Genomic DNA, 12,078 nt, shown 5'->3' on the forward strand with positions numbered 1-12,078 from the left:
AGATATAACGAAGCAGGGGTACAGCCTGGCAGCCGAGATCTGATGGGCAGAGTGAATACTGGCCATCATGCGCCTTGTGTTAGGGATGGCGCTTTCCCCAGAACACTCAAAAACACTATTTAGAATGTAAAAAGTAAGCCACATGCAAGGCTATCGGCAGGTTTTTATGGCATTAGTGAAAAATGAGATGCTTTAGCAGACTCTTGTTTTAAAAATAACATTTTAAGAAAAACATATCTGCCTATCTTCTGTATAGTGAATTTGTTTTCCCCCCTCTCCCACATTCCTTGCAAGATGGATCAGATCATCAGGATTTCTTTCTTTTTATGACTTAGGGAAGAAACATTTTCTCTCACGATTACGTGTTTTGGTGTGGTGATTTCAACTACCGCATTGATCTCACTTACGAAGAAGTCTTCTATTTTGTTAAACGCCAAGACTGGAAGAAGCTTCTGGAATTTGATCAGCTACAGCTGCAGAAGTCAAGTGGAAAAGTAAGTTGTGCTTTTGAAATAGTTTTTAACACCTGCTCCAGAGTGGAGTGTGCATGTGTGTGTTCTACGTTGCTTCAGTCCTCTCCGACTCTTCGCGACCCCATGGACTGTAGCCGGCCAGGCTCCTCTGTCCGTGGGATTCTCCAGGCAGGAATACTGGAGTGGGTTGCCATGCCCTTCTCCAGGGGACCTTCCCCACCCAGGGATCGAACCCGCGTCTCTTCTGTTTCCTGCATTGGCAGGCGGGTTCCTTACTACTAGCGCCACCTGGGAGCCCCCAGTGTGGAACAGCGTCTACTGAATGTACACGCTCGTGTTTGCAAATTAAGCTTCATGCGTGGATGTAACTGATTCTGATATGGTAGAAAACGTGCCCAGCATAAGAAGCTAGAGGTGTGTGAGCGTCTGTCCACACTTGTGTCCTGCTCCTACTTTCCTGGCCACAGTCAAGGTCTGTGTCTTCTCGTGGCCAGAGGGGCTGTCGCTGTATGAAAGGACACTGGCTACACACAAGCCACCGGAGGGGCTCAGGGTGATAGGAGCCTCTATGCCCCGGCTCCGTGGCTGGAGGGGCAGGAAGCCGTCCCTTCCTCCTCCAGGCAAGCTGAACCCTGGTCCAGGGCTTCCCAGGGAGTAAGTTTGAATCCAAGCTGAGTCAAACAGCCCCACATCAGCCTCTGCGCACACAGCTGGTGAGGATGGTGGGTCTGATGTACACAGTCCAAATACCCTGTACTCTGGCTGAGGCTCGTAGGAATGGCTGTATGTCAGGCACACTAAACCAGCAAGTGACATGCTAGACTCTGCTCAAAGCAATTCATTTTGGTGATATCTCTGTTTCTTGTTAGTGAACATGCTAACAAATTCATTTAATACACCGTCTAATACACTTCACACACCGACTTGTACACATAGTTCTCAAGACCATCCTACAGATTAGGTATTATACCCATTTTATAGATAAGAAGACGGAGGCCAAGGTCACATAACATATCCAAGATCACAGAGTCAGTACTCAGAGCCATGATACAGCCCGAGACCATCAGAGTTCAGCTCAGACTTGCCTTGTGCGACCCCATGCAAGTTTTTAGTGCCTCCTCAGGTCACAACGTAACAGGGAAGATTCAGCTATAGGATCCGTCTTCAGTTCAAGATCACACTGGCAGGCCTCCACATCTCAGCACCTGTTTACTTCCTAGCAGGATGGACTGAGGGGGAGGGAAGTGCAGCTAGTTCCATACACCTAGTGAAAGTGCAGCGGGTTAGATGGCGCGAGCAGGGAGGGCAAGACCCCTTCTGCAGCAAGATCCGGTCATTCCTATGGGTTTTCTGTTGTCCCCTCGGGGACGTGGGTCGCTGGGGATGGCCAGAGGGCAAAGGGACCTTAACGGCCTTTCTGTTAAAGGTCCTTCTTCCTTCCTCCTGCCAGTGTCCTCCACACCCTTCCACTCGAACACCCAGTGTCTGTTCCCGGTCTGCCCACAGCATCAGGGCTGGACCAGGGTTAAATGAAGACGGAGGGGAACTGGGCTTCTGTTCTGAGCCGCTCCCTACCTGTGTTGACTAAAAAGACGCGCAACATGAGAGTTGCGGATTAAGTTTTATTTGGGGCAAAATGAGGACTGCAGCCTGGGAGACAGCACCTCAGAGAGCTCTGAGAGACTGCTCCAAAGAGGCAGTGGGGAAAATTCAATATATAAGATTTTGGTGAGGGAGGAGTTCACTGCAATCAAGCGCTCACTTAACAAAAGACTTTCTGCTAGTCACGAAGGGATTTAGTGATTTTCTCGATATGAAGGGATGCAAGGATTGGGATCAGGAAATCAGTTCCTGAAAATATCTATCAAAGACCAGTCCCACTGGGTTCCCTGGAGCACTGAGTGCCTCATTCTCCACCCTGAACTCCCTCAGTTCAGTTCAGTCGCTCAGTCGTGTCCAGCTCTTTGCAACCCCATGGACTACAGCATGCCAGGCCTCCCTGTCCATCACCAACTCCCGGAGCTTGCTCAAACTCATGTCCATTGAGTTGGTGATGCCATCCAACCATCTCATCCCCTTCTCCTCCTGCCCTCAATCTTTCCCAGCATCAGGGTCTTTTCCAGTGAGTCAGTTCTTTGCATCAGGTGGCCAAAGTATTGGAGTTTCAGCTTCAGCATCAATCCTTCCAGTGAATATTCAGGGTGGATTTCCTTCAGGATGGACTGGTTGGATCTCCTTGCAGTCCAAGGGACTCTCAAGAGTCTTCTCCCTGAACTCCGTCAGGGGGTGTTGAAGGTCAGCAGCTGCAGCAGCACAGAGCTCAACCTGCAGACGCAGATGGGAAACGTCCTTGGCGAGCACTGATTTGCAGTTGACAGCCAGTTGGTTTAGTTAACGGATAGGGATCAAGGCCTTGCCGGGGCTGGGCTGGACAGTCCTCTCGCATGGAAGCGGCCTCCTTGCCTGTGTCTGTCGCTGTCCCCCATGTGACAGATCCGGTGCTGAGGGGGGTGGGAGGCCCAGTGGTGTGTCCGTCGGCAGAACAGAGATGATCATCACTTTTTTGCTGATTAAAAGACATTCAGATGTCCCGTATTCTACATGCCTGCCACTATGATGTAGATTCTGTTCCTGTTGGGAACAAAAAGAACTGCTCTGGGACATGCCCTCTGGTGTGTGTAACAGACCTGACTTAGGAGAACTGAGATGGTCCTGTGACTTCTCCTCCCGATAGATATTTAAAGACTTTCATGAGGGCACCATTGACTTTGGACCCACCTACAAGTACGACGTGGGCTCCGCTGCCTACGACACCAGTGACAAGTGCCGCACCCCCGCCTGGACGGACAGGGTCCTGTGGTGGAGAAAGAGGCACCCTTACGACAGAACAGGTGGGTGACACGTGTGCACCGTCAGACGCGGAGGGGGGCGCTGACCCGTGTGCCACAGGGGAAATCACGTTTCTTTAGTCCAGTGCTCTTCGCTCTTTAAAGAACAAGGCTCCTGTTAACCCGGAACTACAGGAAACTCATTCCAGATGTTACCCCTAAGCTTTAGGGGTGGTGCTTTGGGGGAGCCCCCCTCTGGCCTCTTTCTAGAGACTGCAGCCTGTGAGTGTGCGGGCTCCTGGCTCTCTGCATCTGTGCCTCGTGGCTCTCTGCCCACACCACCCCACCGTGCTGCCTTTTCTTCACAGTGGGGACCAGGGGAGAGGCCCTGGGTCCTCCTCTCGGGCACCTCTGCCTCTCACACTCGTGCCCTTTCTCTAGCCCGTTTTGTTCAGCCCAGCTCTTACCTGCTGAAAGCCCCAACTCCAGATCCCACATGAGTAAGACACAGGAAAGATAAGTTTCATCCGTTAGTCGTTGATTGCGTTTTGAATGATTATTGAGGCCCAGCAAGAAGTGCAGTTTGTTAAAAAATTCGAACACCTATAAACTGATACATAAACAATTAAACTGTCCTGGTGAGACGGATGCTGAGATTGCAAAGCCCAGAAATCTCACCTGCAGATTGAGAAGATGCGTTTTTGTCCAGATCAGTTTGTGGACATCTGCGCAAGAAGCTTCGTGTCCTTAGTCTCTGCCTCTCCTACTGTACGAAGAGCTGCGGGCGTCCTGTTTACCGCGGGCCCGGGGCAGAATGCCTGCAGCAGTGATGCTGTGTTCTCACCCGCTCTGCCTGCTCGGGACAAGTGTTTTTTGTTTTTTCGGCTGCACCTTGAGGCACATGGGATCTTGGTTTCCAGCCAGGGATCGAACCCACACCCCTTGCATTGGAAGCGCGGAGTCTTAACCGTGGGACTGCTAAGGAAGTCCCGGGGGAGAGATTTTTACCCCAGGCCCCAAAGCCGCCTTGACACAGTTTCAAGTCCAAGGGGTTAGAGCCACTGAGTCTGAGATAGGAGGTGGGCCGTGACATGGACCCCCGCTCTGTAATCAGTGTTTGTTCATGTTGATACAGTTGTGTCTTGTGTGTCTTTGTGTGCATCTCTTGATTGGAATCTCCATGAGCAGCTGGAGAACTCAACCTTCTAGACAGCGATCTGGACGCTGGCACCCAACTCAGACACACCTGGTCTCCCGGTGCCCTCAAGTATTACGGCCGGGCAGAGCTGCAAGCGTCTGACCACAGGTAAGGTCCTGGCCACCATCGGCATGTCCGCTGCTGGGGAAGGTGGGGTCGGGTGTTCCCTGCAGAGAACAGACCTGCCCATCCGAATGCGTGTGTGTGCATGTGTGACACGAGGTAGAGTAAAGAACGTGTGACAAGTAGCTGTGTGCTTGCCACCAAGAATTAATCAGTGTTAGCCTTTTGTCATCACTCCGCATCAAAAGTGACTTCATTTATGAAAATTGCCAAGATACAGCCTGTATGGTATTTTGTGTCATTTAAGTTTTGATAAATTATGTCATTGTGCAACTTGCCTTTTTGTTACTTAAATATTTTTGAGATAGTGATGTCGCTGTTAGAGATCTGATTCTCATTTGCAACCACTGTCCCGTATTCAGCTAAATATACCCATTGAATTTACCCACTCACCTACTGATGAATATTTTCCTAATATTTTATTATTAAAAACACCACAGAGTTTATAGTATTAATTCAGGATTTTTTTGTTTTTTTTTATTGACGTATAGTTGATTTATGTTGTATTTCTGCTACACAGCAAAGTGACTCGGTTATACATACATATACATGCTTTATGTTCTTTTCCATTATGGTTTATCCCAGGATATTAGATATAGTTTCACTTATCCACTTAATATGGTAGATGTCTTCAATAAGATGATGTCATCTGCCTAATAGAGGATTTTATAAATTTTTTGTAGAGTAAACCCATCCCTATGTAAAAATTACAAGGTTTGCCTTATTTCCTGCTGATCTGTTTTCAGTGAATGTCAGGTAGATTTCTACAACGTTGTTCTTAGCGCATAGCATACGGTCATGTGGCTGTGTCGTAACCCCTTCCCTCTCCTGGGACAGTTAAAGGTTATTCCTTTGTCCCTCCCATCAACAGTGCTGCAGAGATCAACCTTGTGTATAAATCTTTGTCTGACTCTGGTCGTTTCCACAGAACAAAATTCTAGAACTGAATTTGTTGGTCAAAAGATGATCACTTTTGAGGTTCTTAACACAAACCTCCAAATAGCATGCCCTGCAAAACGCTTGAACCCCCCAGCCCAGGGAGAATCCCCGCTTTTCCGCATCCTCAGTGGTCCTGGGTGTGGTAGTTGCTCTGTTGTGTCCGACTCTTTGCGACCCGATGGACTGTAGCCTGCCAGGCTCCTCTGTCCATGGGATTCATTTTCTAGGCAAGAATGCTGGAGTGGGTTGCCATTTTCTTCAGCAGTCCTGGGATTACATGCAAAGAACCTTTGCTGATGGCTGGTATAGATTTTCTCTCAGATCATCCTTAGATAGAAAAGCCAAGATAATGCCAAGGTTAGGGAAAGACGGATGGAAACCCCAGGACCAGAGAGCTCGGTTCCAGGCCCGAGGGGTTGCCGCACGCTTGGGCTGCGTCGTCAATGTTTCCTGTTGACAGCAGAGTCTGGATGGCGGTTGGGCTGGGGAACGGTCTTGCCCTGGGCTAACGGTGCCCTCTCTTCCTTCCATGTCTAACACAGACCCGTGCTGGCCATCGTGGAGGTGGAAGTGCAAGAAGTCGACGTGGGGGCTCGGGACAGGGTGTTCCAGGAAGTGTCCTCTTTCCAGGGCCCCCCGGATGCCACCGTCGTCGTCAACCTGCAGTCGCCAAGCTCAGAAGAGAAGGACGAGTTTCCTGAGGACGTGCGCCTGGAGCTCATGCAGACCCTGGGGAATTACGGGACAATCGTGCTTGTCAGGTGGAGACATGCTCAGGTGAAGCTGGGTGCTCATTGCTGGAGAGCGTGTCCCCAGGGCTGACCTGGCAAATCTCCTCTGTTCCAGGATCAACCAAGGGCAGATGCTCGTGACTTTTGCCGACAGTCACTCAGCACTCAGTGTGCTAGATGTGGATGGAATGAAGGTGAGGCACGCTTGGTGACCCGTGGGGCGTGCTTGTCCCCTCCGGCTTCTTGTGCTTCTACGTGGCCAGTTTCTGCGAATGTAGACGCCCACAGGAGGGCAGGAGCTGGGTCTCTATCACATCTTTTTATTGGCTGTGCTGGGTCTCAGGTGCTGCATGGGCTTTCCCTAGTTGTAGCGTGCAAGATTCTATTCCCTCGTTGAGGTGTGTGGGCTTCTCACTACAGTGGCTTCTCTAGCTGTGGGGCACGGGCTTTGGGGCACACGAGATGCCCTCACTGTGGCTCCCAGCCTCTGGAGCACAGGCTCAGGTTGTGATGCATGGGCTTGGTTGCTGTGTGCCACATGGGACTGAGCCTAGAGATCGGACCTGTATCTCATGCATTGGCAGGTGGATTCTTTACCACTGAGCCACCAGGGAAGCCCCGCATCTTTTTTTTTTTTTTTTTTCTTAAATAAAATTTTTTTAATTTATTCTTTGGCCATGCCACAAGACATGTGAAATCTTAGTTCTCTGATTAGGGATCAAACCCATGCCCCCTGCATTGGAAGCCTAGAGTCTTAACCACCAGACTGCCAGAGAGATCTCCTCATTACCACCTCTGCTTCTGGTATCTACCCTCCAGCCCCGGCTCCTTGCAGGACTGGGGAGAAACAGCAAGTTTTGGAGCACCGTGCCCCCTTCGTGACTGGGGCTCCCTGCGCTCACCCCCCCACCCCCAACAAGAATACTGGGGTCGTGCTCTCTTCATGGGCTTCCCTTGTGGCTCAGCTGAGAAGAATCTGCCTGCAGTGTGGGAGACTTGGGTTCGATCCCTGGGTTGAGAAGATTCCCCTGGAGAAGGGAAAGGCTACCCACCCCAGTATTCTGGCCTGGAGAATTCCATGGACTGCATAGTCCATGGGGTCGTGAAGAGTCGGACACGACTGAGAGGCTTTTTCAATTTTTCTGTCTCCATGGTTTGGGACATGCAGCTCATGGTAGTTTCCATTTTGATGAATAATGTGCTGGTTTTAAATTCACACAAAATGAAAAGCTTGGGATGACAGTTCGACTTCTATTCAGACCACATGTGAGCTGTGCCGGGCCTGCCCGAGGTCTAGACCCTCTGGGAAAAAAGTGAAGGTGGGCCTGGCTCCCAATGCGTGCCTTCGAGTGAGAAGCACTTTGGGGTCAGAGGGTCTGAGGTCAGCGATCATTCTCGGGCGGCCGCTCTGTCCTCAGGTGAAGGGCCGAGCCGTGAAGATCAGACCGAAGACCAAGGACTGGCTGAAAGGTTTGCAAGAGGAGATCATCCGAAAGCGGGACAGCGTGGCCTCCGTGTCCCCCACAGCCAACTCCTGTCTGCTGGAGGAGAACTGCGACTTCACGAGTCTGGACTATGACTCGGAAGGTGAGTCACCCCCCAGGACTTCCCGCTCTGTGTGGCGAGGCGGGCAGACGAGACCTTCTCCCAGCACGAGAGCCTCAAGAGCCCTTCTGAGACCCCCGCCTCGGGAAGGTTCCAGAGACCCCTGGAAGTGCAGGCTCACTCTCCAGGCCAGAGTCGGGGGGCATTCATGTGGACGGGTGCTAGCTACCTGCAGTGCTAAGACTGGAGGCGTCTGAAGGTTCACTGAAGACAGTGGTTTTGTGGATGTCAGGGCTGTGGGCTTGGTCCTGTGTCTCAGACATCTGTGGAATTGGGGCCCCAGCCTTGCTGCCACGTGGGTGCCTGGGGCTGCTGGTGGCTGTGCCTCGGGGGACCTCGGGGGTCCTGACACGAGCCACGGGCCTTGATGTTGAAACAGACCCATTGATGGATGACTTGGCGCTTTCCCCCTAATTGTTCGCTGTGACACTTTGTTCCCCAAGGGGATATTCTTGACGACGACGAAGACTATCTGGCGGATGAGCTGAGTCAGCCTGTGGTCTCAGACAGTGATCCAGGGGGAGACGAGGTCTCCGATGCCCCCGGCTCCACCTCCGCGGCACCTCCCGGCAGGTCACCAGCACTCGCCAAGAAGCAGCAGCGTCCGACCTACAAAGGTAGCGTGGACCTTCCTTTTCTAACTCACCTCTGGTGCAGCGTTCACTCTCAGCAGCTGGGCGTCACGTAGAGCCACATCCAGTGTGCTCGGCCCATGAACAGAGGTGCAAAATGAGTCACAGCAAGAGGTGGACACTGGGCTCTGGGAGGGCAGTTGCCACCACACTGATTTCCTCTAGTGATTTCATTTTTTCCCAACAACTGGGACCCCTCTAACACGCCAGATTCATGACCATTCAGTTCAGTTCAGTCGCTCAGTCGTGTCCGATTCTGCGACCCCATGGACTGCAGCACACCAGGCCTCCCTGTCCATCACCATCTCCCAGAGTTGCCCAAACTCATGTCCATCGAGTCGGTGATGCCATCCAACCATCTCATCCTCTGTCGTCCCCTTCTCCTCCCACCTTCAATCTTGCCCAGCATCGGGGTCTTTTCCAATGAGTCAGTTAGTTTCCTCTATTTAAATTGGCATGGCTCTGAACTGGTTTTACATTTGTGATTTTTTTTCCCCCCACTCCAAGACTTTTCTGATTCAGTCCCATAAGACACATACTCACTATCAATGTCCTGAGTTGTTGGTGTCTGGTTATATTTGTATAACATTATATTGTTATACAGTAATGTTACATCTTAGTGTCATTGTGTCATTTTAGACTCGAGAGGGACTGAAAGTCACTGGGATCAAACTGCCGGTCCCTAGATGATTAGAGTGGTTCACATTCTGCATCAAACTCTTCAGCTCCGTTTCAGCCACAGCCACCTGTGCCTTCCAGCTGTTGGACATTGTATCTCCTTGTTGGTGGCGAGCAGGTGCAGGGGCTTAGCTGAGTGTCAGGACCCTTTGAGCTGCGGCTGAGAACAAAGAACGGCTGATAATTAGATACTTCCCAGGAGGTACAGAGACCACCCCAAGCCCCTTTGACTGTTTTTGGTCCCAAAGCCAGTCAGTAGCCTGGCTGTGTTGAACTATCAGGAGCTTAATAGACTGCTGAGGCCTGATCAGTTGCCACATTGTAGAGATGTGGGCCTGGCAGGTGTGGCTGGCACCCTGGAAACCTGGCGACTCATGGAGCTCCCTGGTGACTCGGATGCACATCCAGGTGTGAGTTCGGTTCAATTCAGTCTCTCAGTCGTGTCCGACTCTTTGCGACCCCATGAACCACAGCACGCCAGGCCTCCCTGTCCATCACCAACTCCCAGAGTCTACCCAAACCCATGGTGTGAGACTGCTGCCCAATTCAGAGGCAACAGCCTTCTTTAGCGAATCAAGGTGCTTCTATACGCTGCACGTCCAGAGAGGGCTCCTGCCCTGGAGCGGAAGTGGCTGAAGGGATGTGTCCTTGAGACAGGAAGTGGTCTTCTTCTCCAGGGTGGCTATCATTCAGGCATCCTTTGGAGGCAGAGCAGGTGTGTGCCTTTTGAATGAAGAACTTAATAAAGCAGCTTGGGGTTCTAACATGTGGGCAGACTCGCCCCCTGGTGGACCTCAAGGGAACATCTCCTTGATGCTTTAAGGCCCTCAGTCCAGTTGCTCAGTCATGCCTGACTCTGCGACCCCATGGACTGCAGCATGCCAAGTTTCCCTGTCCTTCACTCTCTCCTAGAGTTTGCTCAAACTCATGTGCCTTGAGGCAGTGATGCCATCCAACCATCTCATCCTCTGTCGTGCCCTTCTCCTGCCTTCTTCGATCTTTCCCAGCATCAGGGTCTTTTCCAGTGGATTGGAAAAGGGCCCTCAGGCACTCCCTTTAGAAGGAGACATTCTGCCTCCCTCAGCAGAGCTCATGAGATGCACCTCGCTTTTAAGATTTGAGGGATGGGAGGATGAGCCAGGATGAAATGAATTGGGGTGTGCTGTGCTGTGGAAGAGAAAACCTAAAACTGCCCTGAATTTAAATGTAATAAGTGAAAAAAGTCACTCAGTCGTGTCCGAGTCTTTGCAACCCCATGGGAACAGTCCATGGAATTCTCCAGGCCAGGATACTGGAATGGGTAGCTTTTCCCTTCTCCAGGGGATCTTCCCAAACCAAGGATCGAACCCAGGTCTCCCGTCTTGCAGGCAGATTCTTTACCAGCTGAGCCACAAGGGAAGCCCCAAATGTAATAAATGTACACGTAATAAAACAGAAGCAGTCCCCTCCCCATACCCCTGGTGAGTCAGGATGGTGAACGCTCGGGCAGTCTCTGGCATGGGCTGTGGGATTTGGGGCTTGAGTGAGCAGGGACCTTCCATGCTGGACTTTGCCTCTGGACTGCAGGCTGCCCCGCCGGCAAAGAAGTGAAAATATTCTCAACACCAAAACTGTCACTGCCCTGTTTCAGAGTGGGGAATGAAAAATGAGGGGCTCTAGGGTCTTCCCTAGTGGTCCAGTGGTTGAGACTCTGGGCTCCCAGTGCAGAGGATACAGGTTCGATCCCTGGTCAAGGAACTGAGATTCCACATGCTACACAGCTCAACCTAAAAAAAAAAGAAAAATGGAGGGGCTCTGGTTTTCAGCTGTCATTCTGTGTGGAAGTCTTGTGGATTATTTGGGAAGGAAGTGCGCCTACACTTTAAAATTCTTCACTGTCTCTTGTGCGTGGACACCACACCTCATGCACGGCTCACCAAGTGTTCCAAGCAGGCATTGGGTGCCCTCTCCGCCCCCACACCAGCAGAAAGGGACCCTTCAAGCTGTCCTGCGGGAGGGGTCCCTGCAGACCCGAGTCTGACTGCCCTGATTCACGTCCCGCCGTGTCCTCCAGATGATGCCGACCTGGTGGAGTTAAAGCAGGAGCTGGAAGCAGTTGGGGACTTCCGCCACCGCTCTCCAAGCAGGTCTCTGTCGGTTCCCAGTCGGCCTCGGCCACCTCACCCACCACAGAGACCCCCCCCTCCAAGTAAGACTCCGCTTGCTTTCCACTCACCACGATGCCTGCTGGGAATAACCACACCCTTCCTACCTGCTGAGCGAATGGCTCTAAAATCCTGCTGTTGGGTTTTCACAGTACTTTCTCCCCTCCTCAGGCTCCTCTTCGTCCTAAATCCTTGGCGAGTTTGGTATCAGAGATCGCTTTGTGTCTTGCGGGCAAATCAAAGCAGCCCTTCCTAAAGCTGCTCTTCGCCCTCCTGTGGCTGTGCTTTTGCTTGAAGCTGCTTGCAGTTTGAAACCTTATGGGTTGGAGAACTGGGGCCACAAACGAGCTGGGGACATTATGAGCTCCTTCTCCCCCCGACCCCCAACGGCATCTCTCAGCATCTTCTCTCCTGGACCACTGCTTCCCCCCACCACCACCACCACCACTCACGAGGACGCAAGTAAGCCCAGGTGCCCTGACCTGGAAGGTGGCCATGCACGCGCCTCTGAGCAGGCACCACTCCATCTGTGAGCCCGAGTCTGCTGAGAACGGCTTTTCCCGGTCCGGGTCTCAGCGTAGTACTTTTCTTCCTGACTCCCCCAAAAAACAATGCTTTGCCCATAAAGCACGCCTCAATAATCGGAAATAAGGTTGTACCATGCTTCTGATCAGTTTCCATTTACCTCCACTGCTTGCTTCTCCCCACCTGCACCCCGCCATGCCAG

General features: G+C 51.8%; 1 protein-coding gene across 2 annotated transcripts in view; it reads left to right on the forward strand.

The window, feature by feature from the left end:
* SYNJ2 (synaptojanin 2) overlaps window positions 1-12,078 on the forward strand; it is a 104,887-nt gene that overhangs the window by 84,205 nt on the left and 8,604 nt on the right. Inside the window, exons 16-23 of one of the 2 annotated variants that reach the window (XM_055536077.1) lie at window positions 336-494; window positions 3,208-3,364; window positions 4,490-4,607; window positions 6,104-6,322; window positions 6,408-6,486; window positions 7,711-7,879; window positions 8,341-8,514; window positions 11,261-11,395. In XM_055536077.1, the coding sequence (XP_055392052.1) occupies window positions 336-494; window positions 3,208-3,364; window positions 4,490-4,607; window positions 6,104-6,322; window positions 6,408-6,486; window positions 7,711-7,879; window positions 8,341-8,514; window positions 11,261-11,395 (1,210 nt within the window). The remainder of the gene's footprint in view (window positions 1-335; window positions 495-3,207; window positions 3,365-4,489; window positions 4,608-6,103; window positions 6,323-6,407; window positions 6,487-7,710; window positions 7,880-8,340; window positions 8,515-11,260; window positions 11,396-12,078) is intronic. The other variant, XM_055536078.1, reaches the window with a different exon arrangement.

The sequence above is a fragment of the Bubalus kerabau genome, chromosome 9, assembly GCF_029407905.1.
Source record: "Bubalus kerabau isolate K-KA32 ecotype Philippines breed swamp buffalo chromosome 9, PCC_UOA_SB_1v2, whole genome shotgun sequence".
In the NCBI taxonomy this organism is placed as follows: Eukaryota; Metazoa; Chordata; class Mammalia; order Artiodactyla; family Bovidae; genus Bubalus; species Bubalus kerabau.